The sequence below is a fragment of the Cavia porcellus genome, unplaced genomic scaffold (assembly GCF_034190915.1).
Source record: "Cavia porcellus strain 051 isolate PalLab524CR breed Dunkin Hartley unplaced genomic scaffold, mCavPor4.1 scaffold_16, whole genome shotgun sequence".
Taxonomy (NCBI): domain Eukaryota; kingdom Metazoa; phylum Chordata; class Mammalia; order Rodentia; family Caviidae; genus Cavia; species Cavia porcellus.
In genome coordinates this window covers 7,099,898-7,120,720 of record NW_026947499.1, presented here as the reverse complement: position 1 = coordinate 7,120,720, position 20,823 = coordinate 7,099,898, and the positions used below count along the sequence as shown (strand labels likewise).

General features: G+C 47.0%; 2 protein-coding genes across 16 annotated transcripts in view; both read right to left on the bottom strand.

The window, feature by feature from the left end:
* Positions 1-4,683, bottom strand: part of Pitpnm2 (phosphatidylinositol transfer protein membrane associated 2) — a 128,994-nt gene extending 124,311 nt beyond the window's left edge. For all 8 annotated transcript variants that reach the window (XR_010039607.1, XM_063225520.1, XM_063225525.1 and 5 more), the window contains exon 1: positions 4,545-4,683. The gene's annotated coding sequence lies outside the window, so the exon portion shown is untranslated. The remainder of the gene's footprint in view (positions 1-4,544) is intronic.
* A 1,413-nt stretch (positions 4,684-6,096) lies between these two features.
* Mphosph9 (M-phase phosphoprotein 9) overlaps positions 6,097-20,823 on the bottom strand; it is a 59,328-nt gene continuing 44,601 nt past the window's right edge. For 6 of the 8 annotated variants that reach the window (XM_013144752.3, XM_013144755.3, XM_063225530.1 and 3 more), the window contains 8 exons: positions 20,080-20,214; positions 18,125-18,300; positions 16,971-17,117; positions 15,681-15,801; positions 14,750-14,853; positions 13,661-13,908; positions 13,320-13,388; positions 6,097-10,102 (listed from right to left, as the gene is read on the bottom strand). In XM_013144752.3, coding sequence (XP_013000206.1) covers positions 10,001-10,102; positions 13,320-13,388; positions 13,661-13,908; positions 14,750-14,853; positions 15,681-15,801; positions 16,971-17,117; positions 18,125-18,300; positions 20,080-20,214 — 1,102 coding nt within the window. In that variant the 3' untranslated portion in view covers positions 6,097-10,000. Of the gene's footprint in view, positions 10,103-13,319; positions 13,389-13,660; positions 13,909-14,749; positions 14,854-15,680; positions 15,802-16,970; positions 17,118-18,124; positions 18,301-20,079; positions 20,215-20,823 lie in introns of those variants that run through there. The other 2 variants (XM_063225531.1, XM_063225533.1) reach the window with 2 other exon arrangements.

The window sequence follows — 20,823 nt, the reverse complement described above, 5'->3', positions numbered from 1 at the left end:
TGCTGTGTGGCGGTCCTTAGGGCATGGTGTGCAAAAGGGCTGTGTTACATAAGCTTCCTTCAGCCATGAGTCATGGTGCTCTCGGTCGTGAGTTCAAGAGTTACAATCAATACGGGTGCCATACATTAAAGAAAGAATCTTCTGATAGAAAGACAAAAAATAGGGGCTGATCAGCTGATGAAGATGTCATGAGCAGAAGCTGCCAGGAACCTAACCCTGTATTTCCCCAGGGAGCAAAGGCTCAGGTTCTGGTAATCCAGTGGTGGGTGACTTTATAGAGCACAGTGACCTTGAACAGTAAGACTGACCCCCAGGCATAGATGACACATGTTGAACCTCCACCAAGGTGATCTGCTGGGCGGGACCATCCGCCCCTAAGGCTGAAGGCTGGCAGGTCTGCACCCCACCGAGCCAAGCACTCCACCTCTGTTCTGAGTTCAGACTCAGCCTCAGTCTCCTCCATGGTCCTACCTTCCCTCAATCCATGACCCCGACTGTGACCTCTGACCTCAAGAAGAATAAGAAACCACAGGTGCAGGCACTCATGGGAAAACTTTTCAAGAACGTCTGGGGCAAGTCAGGCAGGAAGGGGTGGGACACTGGTTTTTTTATACTCTTGCTCTCTTTCCCTAAGGGGTTGCTTGGGCTCCCCCTCCCCTTCCCCCTCCTCTTTTGCTTCCTGGCCACAGAGACTGAAGATCTAGAAACACCTAAGGGGTTGCCTAGGTTTTGGACTGGTCTGTCACCAGATCCCTGCCTGTTGGTGAACTGCCATTTTGTTCTCTGGCAAGGCCAGCTGCTCACATGAGTAACTTAGGCAAATGCCAGCCGCCTCTCTTAACACTGCTCTTTATGTCGTTGGCCATAAAGGTTCACAGGGTTTGTCACGGCGTTTCCTGGCCAGGGTCTAAGGAAGCCAGTAACATTATACTCAGCATGCCAGAAGAAAGAAAAGACAGACACGCAAGCTGCTGCTGCCAACCCTAAGAGCATAAAGAAAAGGGACTGATCTGGTGATCAGGGACCTCGTCAGCCTGGTGCCTGCCTGGCAGAGCAGCCCTGGGCGAGTCTGTTCTCTCTGCTAGCCTCTGCCTCTCACAGTTCCCAAAAGTTCTCAGACCCTCTATCAAGGCTGCAGAAGATTTGAAAAAGGCTTCACCAGCCTCCCTTTTTCAAGCCCAGAAATGACCCTCTCCACTCCCATGAAAAAGCCCACTCCAGAGAGGCTCTTTTGATCTCCGGATTCTGCGTCTAAATCTAGCACATGTATGATTGTGTGACTGATGTGGCTGATCTCAAATCCCAGTCTTCCAGGAAGGTAGCCCTGACTACCTTACTCAGAAAGGGCGTCTGCCCCTGAACTCTGCCTTTAAGCAACAATTAACACACATGCCCTGGGTTACCTGAGAAGCCTCTGCCTAATCCCACTGTGAATGGACACAAGCATCTGGTGAACACTATTAACCCTCTGATTAATTATCTGTCCATTGCATACCAGAAAATTTGTGACAATTTATAAAAATACAGGGCTGGGATGTAGCTCAGCAGTACAGCACCTGCCTGGCAAGCCTAAGGTCTGAGTTCAATTCTGCTACCAAAAATGTATATATATAGATAAATTTTACACATAAACATACACACGGGGAAACAGTAAACAGAAATACAGACCCATGGGGGAAGTAAACGTGGTTGCCACCTGGGGTAAACATCACATTGTATGCTAAGCATCCTGGAAGCCAAGGCAAAGAAGGAAATCACAATCATTTGGAAAATGTGGGATGCAGAGAGTCAGAGAGGAATGGGAACAAATCCAGACAGATCCCAGGCAATTCAGCTGTCCTACCTGTGTCTCTTGGGGAAAGTGGGAAAACTACCAACTACCATCCTCAGGTAGTACTGCAGGCCTGTGCACTCACTGTGCGGTGCTGGGCATGCAGACAACACCTGTCTTTCTTCCCCACTGTCTTTCTCGTTAGCAAAGGAAAAGGGAACCTAGTTTCCCAGGGAAGAAAAGTTTGCTTGGCCTTAAACTCTAAAAGAAATGTTTGTTACAAAGCACTGTAAGAAGCTTAGCAAAGGGAGCAATACCTTAGATTATGGTTTCACAGCAAATGCGAAGACTTGCCAACTGACAACTTCCCAAGATACCCAAGAAACACTTAACAAACATCCACCAAATGACCCATGGAGAAGCTGTGTCTGTGGCCAGGGGCCCCTTTTAGTGGCTGTCTGCAAAGGAACAAATCTCATCCAAGCAAAGCTGAGAAGCCCGTTATGTGCACCTGATAGCTCACTCTGGAATGGCCAGCTGGTCATAAACAGCAGCCAGTCCTGCCTCTGACAAAAGACACCAGAGTACAGCGCGATCACGATCCTCTCACACCAGGAGCACAGGGCTCTGAGCATCTTTTCCTAAAGCAGCATAGCAGTGACCTTGAAGCACTAGACGTGTGCTCTTCAAATCTTAAAACTAATCACATATATTCTATAACTGCCTCGTCTACAAACCTAGTTGGTTCTCCTTATCCGGATGGGCTAGTTAGGACAACATGGCCATGTGCCCATGGGGGTCATCCGGGCCAGCCCTCTCACTTCCTAGGTGTCCACCATGTAAGAGGCCTTGGAGCTCAGCCTCGCTCAGAGGCACATGGGGGCAGATGCACTATTCGTGGTGGTGAATCAAATCAAGGTGACACAAAGTCGAGGAGACCGACTCCACCAGAGAAAATAAACTGGGTCCCCAGAGAAGACAAGGCACACAGTCCCATGCCTTGAAAGCCTCTGAGAAGGCTGGAGGGCTGGAGCTGAGTGTGAGGAATGGCAAGGCCAGGGAGGGGTGTATGGCAACTAGGATCCAGGTCCCCTAGACAGAGGAACTTTCTTGCAAATTCCATAGGAGCAATCAATACCAAGGAATCCCCTAATTCCAGCACTCTGGTGGACTGAGGCAAGAGCACTGTAAGACTGAACCCTACCCCTACAGGGGCAAGCTAGCACCAACAAAAACAAAAGCAAAAAATACCAAGTGACTTGATTAAGCTCGCACAGCACAAGTTAGTGCAAAGCCAGGCATGGAACCCAGCCCTCTTGGTTCCCAGAGTCCCATTCTCTACCCTGGTTTTCCAAAGCATCAGCAGCCGGAGGAGGTCAGAAGAGAGAACGATCTGTTCCACACACATCACTGGGGGCCCAATCTACAGGCAGGGCCTGGCCAACTCAGAGCAGAGGCTGCACTGTCCTAGTCATTTGGCAAGTCACTGCCAAAAGGAATGGCACTTCCTAACTCACCGTGTTTCTCTGCAGTGGCTGAGGCCTGGGCAGCACAAAATACAGACCCTTTAACAGAAAGAAACATAACCAAAACCAAAACCAAAAAAGGAGGGTCCCAGGAACAAGCCTCAGCAGGGCTTCTGCGCCATGCAGACACTGATCTAGGCTGGGGCCTCCGAGATGATTCAATCTCCAAGCCAGGAGCTCACAATCCAGCAGGGGAGATAAACCAGGCACAAAAGTAACTATAAAATACCACAGACGGTGATAAGAGCCACACAGATAACAACTCAAGCAGGGGCGCAAAGCTGAGACAGGAGTCCAGGTTGGGCATCAGTGATGATTCCAAAGAAGGGGGAACATTTGTGACTTTCCTCCCAGAAGGTAGGGGGGAGGGACACCCTGTAAGCTCTGGTGACTCTCGGGTGGGGGCAGAGGAGATTACTGGCAGTGGAGAAAGATAGATGTTCACTGAGGTCTCCTTTGAAGAACCCAGAATCTGGATGGAGGAGGCAGGCCCAGGATTTCAGAGATAAGGAAGAGATCAGGATGAGAAATCCAGGGTTTCCACACAGGACTCGTCAGCCAGGATTTTCCCGCAGGACAAAGCTAGAGGACTTGCCTTGGAAAGGTCTCCGTGGTGCACGCACTGTTTACTGGCATCTCCATTTAGAATGGAGGGGACCGATTCCTATACCCTGGGGGAGGGGACACTAAAGTTTCCTTCTCCCCGACCTCTCACGCCCCACCCCACCCCACCCCCCCCACTGGCTGGAAAGGGTGCAGGGCGGGAGAAGGGAAAGTTGCTGGAGACTTAGGGGCCGCAGCCCACCCTTGGGCCCCCTCGCCACCCCCATTCGCAAACACAAGCCCTTCCCGCGCTTTCCTGAGTGGGGGTCGCCCCGACACCTGCCCACCCAGCCCACGCCCCAGACCGACCGCAGCGACACTTGTCCCTGGATGGGGGTGGGGGCGTCCTCCACCACCCCGCAGCGGACCACGAATTTCACAAGTCGGCAATCGGACACGAATGAATTCGGAGGCCAGGGTGGCGCCTCGGGCCGCCCCCCGGGCCGCAGTCCCGCATGCCACAGTCTGCCCCAACTGTGTCCCCACACCGGGTCCTCTAGCTCCCGGGCGGGGTGTGAGGCTGGGCCTCGGGGCCCTCAGGGCGCCGCGCACTCCGGGACGCCCGGCCTGGGCTCTCGGGCCGGCCGCCCTCCCGGTCTCTCCGTCCCTGCCCCGGCCCGCCCGCCGCCGCCGCCCACACTCACCGCTCCGCTCGCTCTCTCGCGCTGGGCTCGGCGGCGGCCGCCTCCTCCTCACGCCGCGGCCCGGGCCCGGCCGGCTGCGCCCCGCGGCCCCGCGCGCCCCCGCCGCCTGCTGGGCCCGGGCGAGCGGCGGGGCGGCGGGCATGCTCCGGCGGCGGCCACGTGCGGCGCTCGGCGCGGCGGGCGCGGGCGGGGAGCCGGGCCGGGCCGCTGGACAGCTCTGCCCCGCGCTCAGCGGCCCGCGCGCGCCGGCCCGGCTCGCATTCCCTCACTCGGGGCGGCGGCGGCGGCGGCGGGCGGGCGGCGCCTCCTCAGGCCGCGCGGGGAGCGGCGGGGACGCGGCGGGGGAGGGGGGGCGGTGGAGTCGCGGCCGGAAGGACCCGCGCCGCCGGGTGCCCGCGGGCTGTGCGCCCCGCCCCTGCCCCGCGCCCCCACGCCCACAGCCTCGCGGACCAAGGACTTGCGGGTGACCCCTGAATGCCAGGTGCACCTGGGGAGGGGACGGCGGGGTCTCGGTGACCGGGAAGAGCTAAGTTCCCTTGGTACGGGGCGCCAGGCTGAAGGAAGAGAGCTGAAGCCCAGATCCCAACGCTGGACCCCGCAGTGGCCACAGACCAGAGACCTGGAGAAGTGGGGACCCTGGGGTTCTTTCTCCACACACGCAGCGCGCGAGGGCCCGAGGGAGCAGGGCACCTGCTGGACATCGGCTGAGGGAGTAGCAATCGACCGCCAGAGGATGCGCCAGGCTCTGGTCCCCACCTTGGAGAGGAGCAGGTAGGGCCCAGAAATAGCTGCATCCTGATGTTCCCGATAAGACTCTCCAGTTGGCAGATTAAAGGAACAAGAGGGTACTTGGTGAGATGTGAAAGAAAACTGTTTAAACAACGACAGGCCTCTTTGCCAAAACGTGAAGTCCTGGAACTAAAAAGGGCACACCTAACGCTTAGGGATGGTTGACCCATCACAAGTAGCACCTTATAAGGCTGAAAGACACAGAAGTCCTCCTCAGGGAAAATGCGAAGTAAAATTAGTGGTCTGGGATGTGTTTCAGATAAAGCCAGGGAGAGAACAGCATAGGCTGCTCATTTTTTTTTTTTTTTTTTTTGTCTTTTTCGTTTTTATCAATACCAGGGATCAAACTCACGACTCCCTGCTTGCAAGGCAGGTGCTTATGCTGCTGAGCTAAATCCCCAGCCCTGCTGCTTACCTTCTTGAGTTACCTTTGATGTTCAGACTCCATGGCCCAGAGAAGCCACCATAGCATGACCATAACACCTGCAGGGGGCAGCAAGGGGGCTTATTCATCAGCTTCTCCCCCTGGACCCCTTCCCTCTGCCAGGTGGTGTCCTGAGGCCCCTTTGGATTTCTGGAGAATCCACAACTGTCTGCCCTGTGAAGCTGGCCAGAACCACGCTCCTGGATAAACACCACTGTAGTATTTTGGTGACTATGCAATCCACTGTGAAGTCCAAGGACTTACACATCCCTAGGACTCACCACTAAAAACTAGATCTCACCATTGAGTGGGACAAATGAATACGCTAGGCCCATGACATGGTTGGTATCCACAAAGATTTATTGAGCGCCTAGAAGTGAGAATGAAGATGATGAAATGGCCCTTCCGCTCCTGGAGCTTACAGTGGCGTCACTCCAATATTTGACTACATTAAAAACTGCAAGGGCACTGGTCTTTGTCTAACCATCAGCAACACTGTAGAAAGCAGTTCTTTCACATTACTGGTCATGGTTAGACTGAATTAATATGAATAAAACAAAATCATCTTTGAAATCTGTAGGCCAGAGATGACATGATAATGGCTAGCAAATACAGATGTACGGCTTGATTCCTCATATAACTGAGGACCCTGGGGAAATACAGCACAAACCAAACAGAAAGAGAATACTGGTGTAGTTTAATGTATTATCAAATCACAGAGCTCTTGGCAGGGCAGGAAATTACTTCTGGCATATTCTGTGCAATATAACCAAATTACCCAGAGCTACAAATCTCGTAACTCTACATGACTCATTCAGGCCCTAAGTATGATTTACCTTTGCGATTCCTGAAGGGCTCCAGGTGCAGATTTATTTTTTAAGGGTTCTTAAAAGACTTGCAGCACAAGTGGAAACTAAAATTTTTATTAAAACTGCTCTAAAACTTAAAATGGCAAAGTCTAATTTTACTACATACACTGTTGCAGGGTTCAGAATTTTTTTTTTTTTTTTTTTTCTTTTTCGTTTTTACGGGTACTGGGGATCGAACTCACAACTGCCTGCTTGCAAGGCAGGTGCTTATGCGCCACTGAGCTAAATCCTCAGCCCCAGGATTCAGAATTTAAATAGCATTCAGCAAAGCGCCTCTCTTTTCTGGGTTAAAAAGGGGACAGCTCTCAGGTTGGTTATCAATCTCTATGTGAGTCTTCTAGGGCTCAGGGGTGGGCACAGGAATCATGAGAGCTCTACTTATGGAACACATGAAGGAAAGATTGTTTTTAACTATACTGGCAAACAGCTTTTAGTAGTAGTCTGTATCAACTCCCAAATCACCAACTTTAAGATCAACGTGTTTTCCAAACTTATAGTTGACAGTTTACCTACTTTTTAAATTTTGGGTTTTGTTTTGTTTTGGTACTGGGGATCGAACTCAGGACTATGTGCTTTGCCAGGCAGGCTTATGCCTCTGAGCTAAATCCCCGGCCCTACTTTTAAAATTTTGGTCATTAAAAAAAAAAAAAAACAACCTCACATTAAAAAAAAACTCTTAAACTCCAAGAAAATCTATGATTTTACGCAGAGTAGAGAGAATATCTTAGGCTACATGACAGAACTGCCAACCCAAGGTGGTTTTTAGGTCAACTGCTTGGGACACAATCCTTTTCTATTTTTAAAAGAAATCACCATCTCAAAAACCACTTAACACGTAATGAATCAAAAATGCACTATTACACAAGGCTGCTGGCCATAATCATCTCCTGTCGGTAATGAAAGGAATGATAGGAATCTCTCCCTATGGCTTGGTCTTCTCACTCCCAGAGGAGGAAGGCAGATCTGCCTGGGCTGTGACCCAGGTCTGTTTGCTCCAAGTCTCCTGTCTCCCCACCCTCAGCCCTACCCAGCAGTGACTATAAAGGTTCATCACGGGGAGCAGGGAGCACAGGAAGACAACAGGAGAGTTCACTTTCCATCTGTATTGTAAAAGGCACTTCCCACAAGTGGAGGATTCACCGGGGACGTTTACTAACTGAGCACAGCTCCAGCAGACAGGTTTACCTCCCTGGGCACCAGATGCTCTTCAGGCAGACGGCCGCCTTCCCCGCTTTGGAGGCTGGCCGTTTCTCATTTGAGAGGTAAGCATTACGGGGGGAAGACCACTTGCAGGCATGTTCCTTGGTTTCCTTCTTCACAACTAGGAAGGACTTAAAATTTTTTTTAATTAAGAAAGTGATAGCTTCAACCTATTACTTGGAAAAATCAAAGCATATGCTTTCTGAGAGGCACGGAAGATGTTTTGATGGAGCTTACTGCCTTTTTTGGAATAAGCCAATTATAGGCTTCTAAGAAGATAATTCCTTGGCAAAATAAAACTATCATCTCTTCTGAAATGGCAACTTTCTTATTCGTAAGAATGGAGCCAACTTTACCAGAAAGTGGAGAACAATGGCACAGCCTGACACGCACCAGTACACTGGAAAGAAAGGACCATCACCTGCAAAGTCCACCCCTTTACTTGGCCTAGACACAAGCTGTGCACAGCTTGGTTAAAATGAACTTTTTCTTCACCGTAAGTAGGAGATATTTTAAAAAGAGGCTAGGGGAAAAAAACTCAAGAATGAAGAACTTGATTGTTGATAAGTAATTTGGATTAGCTGGCTCCTCACCTGGTTGCAGATGAGCACGGGGGTTCAGTTGTTCTGTTCCAGGTCTCTCCCCTCCCCCACAATGGAAGCCCCAGACACGAGAAGGGAGTGGGGCCCTAGGCCTCAGGCCTGGAGATCAGCCAGGCAAAGCTTTGGTGACAGATGCTCAAAGGTCATCTGAGACCCTCCTCAAAGGCAATCTTCACACCCTAACGGAATAGCTGGGCAGACTTGGTTTCCTAGAACTATTACTAAAAGCAACAGAAGGAAAAAAATCTCAAAGAGCATTGTCAGTGGGAATGAATTTTGAGAGTCAAGGTGGAGTCTATCTAGAGCACACGCCAAGCTTAAGGGTGTGGGCACTGGGTTCACACTGGCCACCAAAACGTGGAAGGCGAAGTGGGGTGGCCGTTCCCACAGGAACCACTGTGCTCCGGGGTACAGCAATGCCTCCAGCCCCACAGAGCCAGGCTGCGCTGTAGAAGCCCATGCTGTAGCCCTCCACCAAGACCCAGAAGCGGCACCGGGCTCTCATCTAGACACTGGCCCTGTCCACAAACTGGCAGAGCAGATAGTTCCGGACCTGAACCGAGGGTTCTTAGAGCATCAACCACATAAGTATTTATTTTCCTTTTTGGCAGGAGTGGAGGAAGTAAGTGCAGGTGAAAATGACTGGCTGACAACTTCAATTGGCACTGAAGCCATGTGCTTTAAGGAAACCAGAGAGGCTCTGGGTGCGGCCTGCATTTCATCAAAGACCCATGCATTCGCCCACTGCTTGTCTAGGGTGAGATACAAATTCATTTACAACAATGGGCTGAAAGCCACAGCTCCCCAATGGCTTAATTCTACAAGTTAAGATAAAATTAGTTACATTTCTCTCCTTTACTTTTTTCTTTCCTTATGAAGTTTTAGAAAAACAGTTACGTTGATATAGTTTTCAAAGCTTTTCAATACTCCAGTATAACTATTTTGATACTCACTCTAAGACTTCCATTTCAAATAGGAAATGCATTTTATTTTTGAGACAGAGTCTCACTGTATAGCCCAGGCTGGCCTCAAACTCCACCATCCCGCACATTAGCATCACAGCTTATGCTGCGGTACTTGCCTGCACTGCCAGTTTTCCAAAACATCACACAACTGAGATCCACTGTGTGCTATGCTTCCCATATACAGCATTCTTAGTTTCTCTTATGGAAGCCGTTAGCACTTACTTTTTAAAAATTAATTATATTTACAGTGTAGAACAAGTTTATAAAACCAGTGTGCAAAGTTTACTGTAAAAGAGTAACACTATTTGTTTAGAAACAAGCTGCCTTCCCTGTTTATATTTCCTTATGCTTGATATAAAGTAAGGACATATGTTATTTTAAAATAATGCTTTTTAAATAGTAAAATATACAGTAGGTTCCTGAGCATAACAAAAATATCTTAAAAATATGTGGTCATTTGAAGTATAAAATAGCAAGTGTAAGAAAAGCATGATTGTAAAACTACTGTCTCCAGACTTATAAACAGTACAAAATAGACTGCGTTTTCTGAGTGCATAATTACACATCAGTGCAAACAAAAATGTTCCAAATTTAATGGCTGCAAATCTCAAAGATTTGCAGAGGTGCGCAGCACATGAAACTTCTTTAGTGTCATGCGGACTGAACCCAGTTCCCGATTGATCCTTTCCAAACGATCTTCCAGGGCTTCCTAGGTGAAAAGAATGGGAAAGTATGAGAAATCTCCAAGTTCATCACTTCCGCAAATATCACCAAACTGGCCTTTCTTTTCATAAAAGTGTAAACTTTTATAATTTTGTTTTCTAAACAAGTCACATTATTTTAAACTGAACAATGTGAATCAGCTCCTCAACCCCTCAAAATGAATGCTATGCTTTAAAATACTCTCAGTATCTCAGTATATGGGAGATTCTAGAAACAGCAGTACAACCAAATGAAAGGAGATAATAATTTTTTTTGTTCTTTGTCTTTGTTCTTTGATACTGGGAATCAAACTCAGGACCTGTGCTTCCCAGGCAGGTACTGTGCCGCTGAGCTACATCCCCTGCCAGGACAGAGACAATTCTTTGACTTGGATAAACTGAGAGCAATTTAAGAGTAACCAAGCAAGTGCTTTACACATTTCACTAGACATTTATTAATACAGTGAAATACTGAAGCATGTAGACATTTTTTTGGTAGTATATATAAAATTTAGCTGGGCATGGTGGTGCACATCTGTAATCTCAGCACTTGGGAGGCTAAGGCAGGAGGATTGTTCCCAGTTCAAGACCAACCTGGGCTACAAAGTGAGCTCAAGGCCAGCCTGAACTACACAGCAAGACACACACACACACACACACACACACACACAAAGCACAGTATACATACATATAATTTTAAATACTTGTATCAGTATTATCTCCAATGATATACTAAAATAAAACAACGGGTTGGGGATTTAGCTCGGTGGCTCAAGTGCTTGCCTGGTAAGTGCAAGGTCATGAGTTTGATCTCTGGTACCAAAAAAAAAAAAAAAAAAAAAACAATTTAGAGACAAAAATAAAACAAACTTATCTTTAACAAAAAAATTATATGTTTATGCTGGTGTGGTGGCTCATACCCATAATCTTAGCACTCAAGAGTCTGAGGAAGGAGATGGCCATGAGTTTGAGGCCAGTCTGAACTACTCAGTGAGACTCTGTTTCCAAAAAAAAAAAGTACTTGATTAGTACAGCTATTTAGAAGACAGATGAGCAAAAGGAAATAGTCACAGTTCTTTCCCTTTTCTACTTTTTGCATATATACGTACCCTCTTTAAAAAAGAAAAGTAAAAACGGTCAAATGAATCAAGCTAGTATTTCAACATATTGTTCAACTGAATTTTCTTGCTACGTTATGAAATAGTTTTTTGGTGTTTTGTTTTGTTTTGTTTTGTTTTGTTTCTGTCTTTCTAAGACAAAATCTCCCTATGCAGTTCAAGTTGGCCTTGGGGCTCACTTTGTAGCCCAGGCTGGTCTCAAACTTGCAACAATCCTCAAGCCTCAGCCTCCAGAGTGCTGGGATTACAGCCATGTGTGTCACCATGCCCAGTGAAACAGTTCTTTTAAATTAATGCACAGCATCCTTCACATGTTCAACCAGGAATCTTTTAGTACAAATTTAGGTTGTTTCTAATTCTGGATACAGTAAGTAAGGCTGTAATAAATTTCTTAAACATATCTCTTTCAAGTCTATGAGTACTGCCTTACAATTCATTCCCAGAGTGCTAGGTTCAAAGAAATGCAAGTGTGAGGCTCTGAACACACGACAAACTGCACTCCAGAAAGTCTGCAACCATCTCGGTTCCATCTGCTATAGATGGCATGAGATTTCCTACGCTCTGAGAGTTGTTTCAATGTGGCACATTTCTTGAAGTGTGTTCTATTCTTCCTTGGTAGAGGCATGGACACTTGCAGTTCCTGCTGGCCCAGTGTGAGCTGCTTGTGAGGCACCTATGAGCTCCCTCAGCTCCTCCACACCTGCGACCCACAAACAGATCTACTGCCCTTCAAGTCTTATTTTTAAGAGCCAGGAAAAACTTACAATGTTCATTATATAAAAGTATATTTTACATATTTCAAACTTAGAAGCAGAGTATCACAAGTTTTCCTAAAAACTATCTGAAGATTTTCATGTGTTAAATCTTGCAAATCATATAGTAATTTCCATAGCAGAAGTGGTAAAAAGACTGGGGCACAGTACACACACTAGACAGAGCCCTGGGCTACCTGTGTGTGTGGTATCTTTCTTTTTGATATCACAGATCAGCATGAAAATGAACTTTCACTGAAATTAAGGTGCTCAAAAGCTGTGAGAGACTCATACTTGCTGTTAAGTTTCAAACATTACTAGAAAAGGTTTTGCTTTGCTTTTTTTTTTTTTTTTTTTGTCTTTTTCCTTGTTATTGGTACCAGGGATCGAACTCACGACTGCCTGCTTGCAAGGCAGGCACTTATGCTGCTGAGCTAAATCCCCAGCTCCGGTTTTTGCTTTTTTTGAGATAAGGTCTCATTGTTCATCCAGGCCAACCTTGAACTCACTATGATCTTCCTGCCTTAGTCTCCCTATGCTGGGATTACAGATGTATGCCACCATTCCTGGTTACATGGGAATTTTAAATGTCCTGTGGCATCATGAATTTAAGCTGTCTTTGAAAAGCAACCAAAGAAATGCACATGGGCCATATCACCTGCACCACCTCCTGCTCAGTGATGGAATCACATCTATGTCTAGCTCTACAGCCACTCCCATTGCAAAGTTCAGTGTTTCACATGCTTCCTAAACAGATGACGGGGCCAGGGGTTGTCAAATGACTGAAACACAACAGAAGAGCAGGACTTTAACTGTGTACAATCTGGCTGGGTGTGGCACTGCATGCAGGTAATCCCACTTTGGAGACTGAGGAACGAGGATCGCTGTGATTTCTACGCCAGCCTGAACTACACACTGAGTTCAAGGCCGGCCTGAACTGCATAGCAAGATCTTGTCTCAAAACACAAACATAACAATCTACAGTGCATTCAAAGGTACACTGCAGACTAGGGCTGCTGCTCAATGGTGGAGCACTCGCCTAGTATATATATATATATATATATATGAATGAAGCCCTGGTTTGATCCCTCAGCACTGCAGAAGAAACTGGAAAGAAAAACATACTGCCGTATCTCCCAAGCTACGATGAACTCCACTTTCTTGAAGTCCAAAGGTAAAATCAGTTTTAGCCCTGAAAGGCGGCACACAGTTAGTTATGAAATAACTACAACCACCAAAGCCTCCCACAAAGGCGGAGGCCGCAGGCAGTTCGGGTGACTTCCTGGCTCCCCTGGGTAAGCGGAGTGCTGACTAGCACTGAGCCCCTCACATTGACTCAAGCTATGACATGTCACCTGGTTCAGTCTCATCTGCAGGGTGACTCTTCCTCCAGGAGACGGCATTCGGCTTAGGGCTGCCTCGATCTGTTAACACATGCAAAGAAATTTAAATAAAAACAAAAGAATGCCAACTGCCAGCAAGGAGGGTTACCACAGCGGTTGAAAAGGAAAGATTTCAGCTCAGTGTTTTCTTGCCTATCCTGGCGTCACGGAGCTCCCTCTGCCGTCTGCCATCTGCCATCTGCTGGCAATGACAGCGAACGTCACAGGCCAGGTTTGACTCAACAGCTCCCTCTGACTACTCATTAAGCACAAGCAGAAGTCCAGAAAGATCTGAAAATTTCTGTTTCTTTTACCTGGTCTTTTTCTTTGGTAAGCTCATCAAAAAATCGCTCTGTTTCAGCTAGGGTCCTAATTTTTGCTGTATATTCAAAATCATGACCCTGTGGTGTTCCTGAAGCAGGCTTGCCCTGCTCAGGGCTGACCGATTTACTCTTCTCCAGGGCTGCTCGCGCAGAAATTGGCTTCCCTCCATTCGGCCAGGGCACGGGGCCAGAGCCATGACTAGCACAGCTGTCGATGGCCTTTTCTAAAATACTTTCTTCTGTCAGAAAGGAAAGAAATGTCTTACATTTCTTATCAACTCTCCAGGGGACCACATGCAAACATACATACATGTACATATTAAATATGCTCCCCATCTTCAGTTTCTGGAAATGGCTACTGCATGGCACCCAAAAGTAACAGAGATGTAATAAGTGATTATATTTACTCAGTGCTTTTTCTCCAAGGAATTCTAAAAGCTTTCATAACTTCTCAAACTGACCTTAAGCAAAGTTTGAGTGAATGTAATTCAACTTCAAGCAAATAAACCAAAGAAAAGAAAACTTTGAAAGACCAAACTCACTACATATAGTAGAATACACAACACTACACGGTTACCATTTTGGGACCAAGCCAGGTGATTCCACATACATTACCTTCAACTTTACTCCAAATTTAAGATATAAATGAGGAAAAAAAAATTACCCAAAGCCAAAGTTGCTTATAATTACAGAGCTTCAAAGGAAAGGGAAAGCGGAAGAGCCTCGCCCTGGTGACCTGACACTAACCCTGCCTGCACCTCAGCTTCCCAAGTGCCCCGTGAGCCTAACTACAGCAGCATAGGCGAGGCAGTATGAATGCTTACTTTCAACGGTCCCTGGAGGAAAAGACTTAAGCACAGAACATTCCAAGATAATATCTAGCACCCTAAAAGGACACCAGAATCTCAATAAAATGAATGACTATACTAGGCAGGGATGGTGGCAAGCACCTGCAATTGCAGCACTCAGGAAGCTGAGGCAGGAGAATAGCGTTTGGCATAGTGAGTTCAAGGCCAGCCTGAACTACATAATGAGACACTGTCTCAAAAAAAGAAATTAAGAACTTTCAGGGAGAAATACCTTCTGGGTCAGCCAGAGGAAGAAACTGGAGCTGCTTTCTTGGGCTGGGCTGTTGCAATGCAGACACAGGGACAGTATCTAGATCATCCAAAAGCATATCAAATCTATTGAATGAAGCAAGTTACTTGTGAGAAGAAAGCGCTGATTTTCCCGACCTTCACTAGTGCAACAAGCTCGTGTCCACCCAGCTCACATTTACTTATTTCTTAAAAGAAGGCTGCTCACGTGACTTTCTAAGATGACATGTACTGTCTATTTTCTAACAGAAACTGACACAGCAATCACACGCCAGAGATGTAAACCCAATTGCCCACACAGCCATTCGGTCTTTAAGATGCGGGGCAGGTACTGGCCAGTTTTGCAAGAAGAAACTGAAGTGTGAGCTCCCCCGAGTCTGACGGACCAGGTCCAGGAGCAGGAGCAAGGCCCTTAGCCCACAGTGCCACTGCCCCTGTCCCAGCAGACCGTTTTCTCAGGAGCCAGCGAAGCCTCCCAGTGCCACAGCCACAGGTGTGCAGCCCACTGTCCGCTTGAGTGACTCCAGTCTCCCGAGACCCTGAGCCTTTACAGGAAGACACAGAGCCGTCACCCTCCATCCAAAAGCAGGGGAGGCACTGGGGCAGTGTTTAAACCCAGTAGTGCGAGTTTCTGTTAAAAACTTCTCATGTACCTCGATGCCTTGGTTTTCATATGATACTCATGTAAATAACTATATTCAGAATTCTCACTGATAAGCTGAAAAATCAGGGAGAGCTATAGGCAGAAATCAACATTTTTTTATACAGGAGAGGAAGGGAACAAAAATGGAATTCAGATGTGTTGTGTGCAGGTACCAGTCCCCCATAAAGAATACAATCATTATGCAGTAGGACCACGGGCTAATTTAAAAATCAGTAACAGGTATCATAGTCTGCAATTTTAGAGAACTTACCGAATTGGACTGCTTTCATTTTTGCTAAGTAGATGACTAAATCCTGGAGACAAATTTTCTTTCGGGGATCGCTTTGGACTGTAAGCCATGGTCACAGGTGTTAACATAATCTCTCTTTTTGCTATAGAAGAAAACAAAGAGCAAATATTCTTTTCCTTTATACATCGTATATTGTGCTAGCAGAAGTTTTACAGTAGAAAACTTTCCTTCTCATTTTACCCTTTTAAATTACTTTATGTTTTCTCAAACAGGGTTTCACTATGCAGTTCAGGCTAGCTTTGAATTCATTTGTAGCCTAGGCTGGCCTCAAACTTGCAGTGACCCTCCTGCCTCAGCCTCCCCAGTGCTGGGATGAAACGTGTGGGCCACCACCCCGGGTTCCCCTCATTTTAAAAGTAACATAATTTCACTGTAAAACCAGAGGTAACCCTGCTGGTGGTGCAGTGTACTGGACTAGTTTCAACACTGACGGAAAACACATTTTTCAGGATTTCAGGAGTGGAAGTAAGACGGAAGCACCAGTGCGCACTCATGAACACTCGGGCACCACAGCAGAGACAGACACTCCGAGAAGGTAAAATAAATGAAAATGCCAAGTGCAGCGGTGCGTGCCTGTAATCCCAGCATGTGGGAGGCTGAGGGCAGGATCACCAGGAGTTTGAGGCCAGGCTGGGCTACACAGTGAAACCCTCTCTCAGAAAATACATTAAATTTTTTTTTTTTTTTTGTCTTTTTCGTTTTTATCAGTACCAGGGATCGAACTCAAGACTGTCTGCTTGCAAGGCAGGCGCTTATGCCACTGAGCTAAATCCCCAACCCCAATACATTAATTTTTAAAAAGGCATCTCCGAGCCTGCAGGGAAAGAGGACAGTGAAGACACAGAAACTGGAAGCTTGAGCTTTAAAGCAAACCCACACTCGGCTGAGTGAAAAGGCGACCGAGGCTGAGGACTGGGGGGACGTGGGCAGAAGTGTCTTTCCTCTCTTCTCAGACCAGTGCCAGCTGTGTGAATTAATGTGTCATCAGTAGCTGGCTGCTGTCTCAAAAACGTGGAGGTGGTTTTACCTGCACACAATTTACCAGACACATAAAAACTTCTAACTTTAATTAGCGGAGATTTCTTCTGTCTGCAGCAGTGGTGCAATCAGACAGTTTTCCTGAGTGAACAAGGAAACTGAGTGTGTTCAAGGGCCTGGCTCAAGGGTGCGTCCCCAAGGCTGGGAGAAAAGGAGAGTGCACTGGGCACCGCTGCACCCCGCTCTGCAGATGCCCAGGCAGCCGGCTCTTACTTGGAACACAGGACTTGCGATTCGAAGGTGGCAAAGACGACGATCTCTGGGCAGCAGAATTCTGCCTCTTCTGTCTCTGCTGGGCCCACTTCTCTGGGGTACGACTCGGGTTGACTGAAGATTCAGTCTGCCGAGGATTCACTAATTCTGTAACAGGCAAATACAAACAAAACAAAACAAAAATAAACACAAACGTGACTTCAGTCGCCTACCTTTATTAGATGTCACACCACTCAAGGTTCTGCTCAAAGCCCTTCTATTTTCTTTTGGTGGCACTGGGTGTTGAGCCTGGGGCCTTCATACTGAGCCTCGAGTCCAGCCTTTTTTTCTTTTGATAAGTTCTTGCTAAATTGTCAAAACTGGGTGTGGACTCATGATCCTCCTGCTTCAGCTTCCCAGAGTGCTGGGGTTGCAGAGCATGTACCACCACACCTGGCTCAAAGCATTTCTTCTTGCCATTCAGATTGTCATTATCACTTGCAAATGCACATTATGAAGATAAACATGCTTGATGAAGAAAAAGAGGTAACCCTGGGTGTTTATAATGAATTCACACTGGCTTCCTGTTTACATTCGAAGCATGGAAGGCGATTTGTCAGTTATTTTAGGGAGCAGGTTACTAATCTATTTACTAAGAGACTCTGTCATGTAGCTGTAGCCCCAGAGATGCGAGGACAGGCCTGACAGCCTCAGCACACAGGCAGGGCAGAGAGCAAAAAAGAGGCAAGGAGCAGATGGGAAGCGGGCCCGTGAAGCTCGTAATGCCTCTAACTCTCTCTACAGACGCTCGAGAACCTGAAAGGGCAGCAGCACAGGAAATGTTAACACCTCACTTTACCAGCAGCAGAGGTCTGTCACGAGAAGGACAAACAGAGGTAAGCACTTTTCAAATATCCTTAAGAATGCCACAGAAGGCTTTTTAATAATCGATGTAATATGCAGTTTGTTTTGTATAAAAGGTACACACTGCACCAGGACTGTGATAAGTTATTAAGCAGGGGATTCAGTTATCTATGAAATGGGCTGGAGCAGCAGTATCACAAATTAAACTGCACCGCACTACCTGAGAAATTGAATTTTCAAGAGGAAATAGAAATGGGGAGGAAAGAACATTCCTCTATCTATACAAAGGAAAGGATAAAGGGAACACTTACTACTTGAGGTATTCGCTTCCTCTGTCTGTGTCCCCCAATTTTTAAATATTCTTTCTTCATCAAGTTCTTTTAAAGCTTTCATGATCGGGGTGTCTGGAGTCTCTGTTTGTTTATTTATTATTAAGCTTGTCAGTGAACTTCCAGGGGAAAAATCCTTCTCCAGAGGAGAATGGCACCTTAAATAACAATTGGCATTGTCAGTGATGCTCCCTGCACAGGTTCTGCCTGCCAAGGAGAAACAAAAGCCCTAATCTCAGGCCAGGGAATTCCAAGGTGGGGCATAGGGAGCCAGCAGGGAAGAACAGGGTCATTAGAGTGAAGTCCCCATCACAGAGTTAATGTCTTTATAAGAAAAGAAAGGGGCTGGGGATTTAGCTTAGGGCTGGGGATTTAGCTCAGCAGCATAAGCACCTGCCTTGCAAGCAGGCAGTCGTGAGTTCAATCCCTGGTACCGATAAAAAGGAAAAAGACAAAAAAAAAAAAAAAAAAAAAGAAAAAGAAAAAAAAAAAGAAAGAAAGAAAAGAAAGCCAGGCTCAGTGACAGACACCTGTCATCTCAGCTACCTGGAAGGCTGAGGTAGGAAGAATACAAATCCAAGGCTGGCCTTGGCCGCTTGGCAAGATCTTGTTTCAAAATTTAAAAAATGAAATAAAAAAAAGTGTAGCTGGGACATAGCTCAGTGATAAAGTGCCCTTGAGTTTCATGCCCAGTACAGCAAAAAAAAAAAAAAAAAGAAAGAAAAACAGAATAAAAACCATCAGCACGCTCTGCCACATGGAAGACACATGGAGACACCTGGGGAGAGAGTCCGTGGTAAGACCCGCAGTGCTGCCACAGTGATCTGGCCTTGCCCTTCAAGTAAAGTGCTGTCCGAGCCGCCCAGCCCCTGGGTTTGCCACAGCACACCAGCAAAGGCACAGTTTACAGGGATTGTTAGGGAACGAACAGGAGCGTTGACAATTAATACTCCACAATGACTATGCGTGCTTGAAATGCAAATAATTAAAGCTGAACTCATAGATAGGAAACCAGTGCTTCCCAGTCCTTTTAACATCCTAGCGCATTTCAATTTGTTGGTTTTTTGTCTTTTGTTTGTTCATTTTGGTTTTTTGAGACAAGGTCTTGCTACATAGTTCAGGCTGGCTCAAACTCCTGGTGATCCTCCTGTTTCAGCCTCTCAAGTGCTAGGATTACAGGCATGTGCCATCCCACCCAGCCAGAAATACTGTATTTGTATGGCACCCTGGAGCAGAGGGCTGAGCTCATCATGGGGCCTCAAGTATCCTTGGGACACGATCATGGTGTCGCCCCGTGAGCCACACTGTGTGCCTGAGGATGGGTGAGGATGCTCTGAGAGCCCACCTAAGTATAAGATCCAAAACCTGTGTCTCAAACTAAACTAGAACATCCTGGACTGGGCACAGCAACAAATGCCTGTAATCCCAGCACTCTAGGAGGCTGAAGCAACAGGATCAACAGTTCAAATCCAGTCAAGGCAACTTAGCAAGACCCCATTTCAAAAGAAAATACATTTTTAAAAAAGTTGAGGACATACCTCAGTGCAAAGGCCCCACGTTTGATTCTGGCACCATAAAGCAAAACAAAACAAAATTTTAAAACTCTCTCAAAATAAAGACATTAAAGAACCAAAGAGGAGCCAGAGATTTAGCTCAGTGGCATAAGCACCTGCCTGGCAAGCACAAAGTTGTTAGTTCGATCCCCAGTACCAAAAAAAAAAAAAAAAAAGAACCAAAGAGACAGCTCTGGGATGGGGCGTGGCTCTGCGGTAGGGAGCCCGCCTAGCACACTCAAGACCATGGTTTTATCCTCAGCACTGCAAAACACAAAATGAAACAGAAAAGAGTGAGTTTTCCCTATCTTTCTGAACACTCAAGGCACCCGAACCACTAAGAAAGCAGAGCGCTCGAGCCAGGCCCCTCAGTGGCCATCTTACCCAGGACCTGGAGTCCCCTTCCGAGGCTCCTCCACCTTCCCATCGCTGGTGGCCAGCGGCTGGCCGGTGAAGATGGAGTACTGTGCGCCCGGGATCAGCCACTTCCGCCTGCTGACGTCCGAGGTTGCTAGCGGGCTGTTGGAATGAAAAATCATTCCAGTCTTGTGCTCAAATTTGGACCTACTTTCAGGTAGTATTTACATATTCACATGGTGACTCAAAAATCAGAGGCAGTAATCTACATGTTGGATACATGAATTCTACTTTACAGTTTTAAGACTGAACTGAGCCATTTATTGGTTTCTATTGCTTCTGAATATTTCCAAATTGCTGTCAAGTTTCTAGCGCTTGCCAGATGTGGTAGCACAGGATTGTAATCCCAGCACTTGTGAGGCTGAGGCAGGAGGACTGCTGCAAGTTCAAGGCCAGCCTGAGCTACATAGTGAGACCTTACTTCCAAAAAAACAGTAACAGAAACAAAGAAACCAGAGCTGGTATTCACAGCTCTTCCCAGCCAGCAGCTGTCCCCCAGCGCCCTCCAGGCTTTTTCCTACAGACCCTGTTCCTTCAGCCAGCACCATTCATAGAACTTTCTGCAAACCCAGAAATGCGCTCTATCTGCACCGGCCAGCGCAGTGCAGGTCATGTGCTGCTACTGGAGACCTCAACAGTGGCCAGGGACACTGAGAGCCACAGTGTCTCAGAGAGTCAGAGAGACCCTTGCAGGGTCATGAATGGCCATGA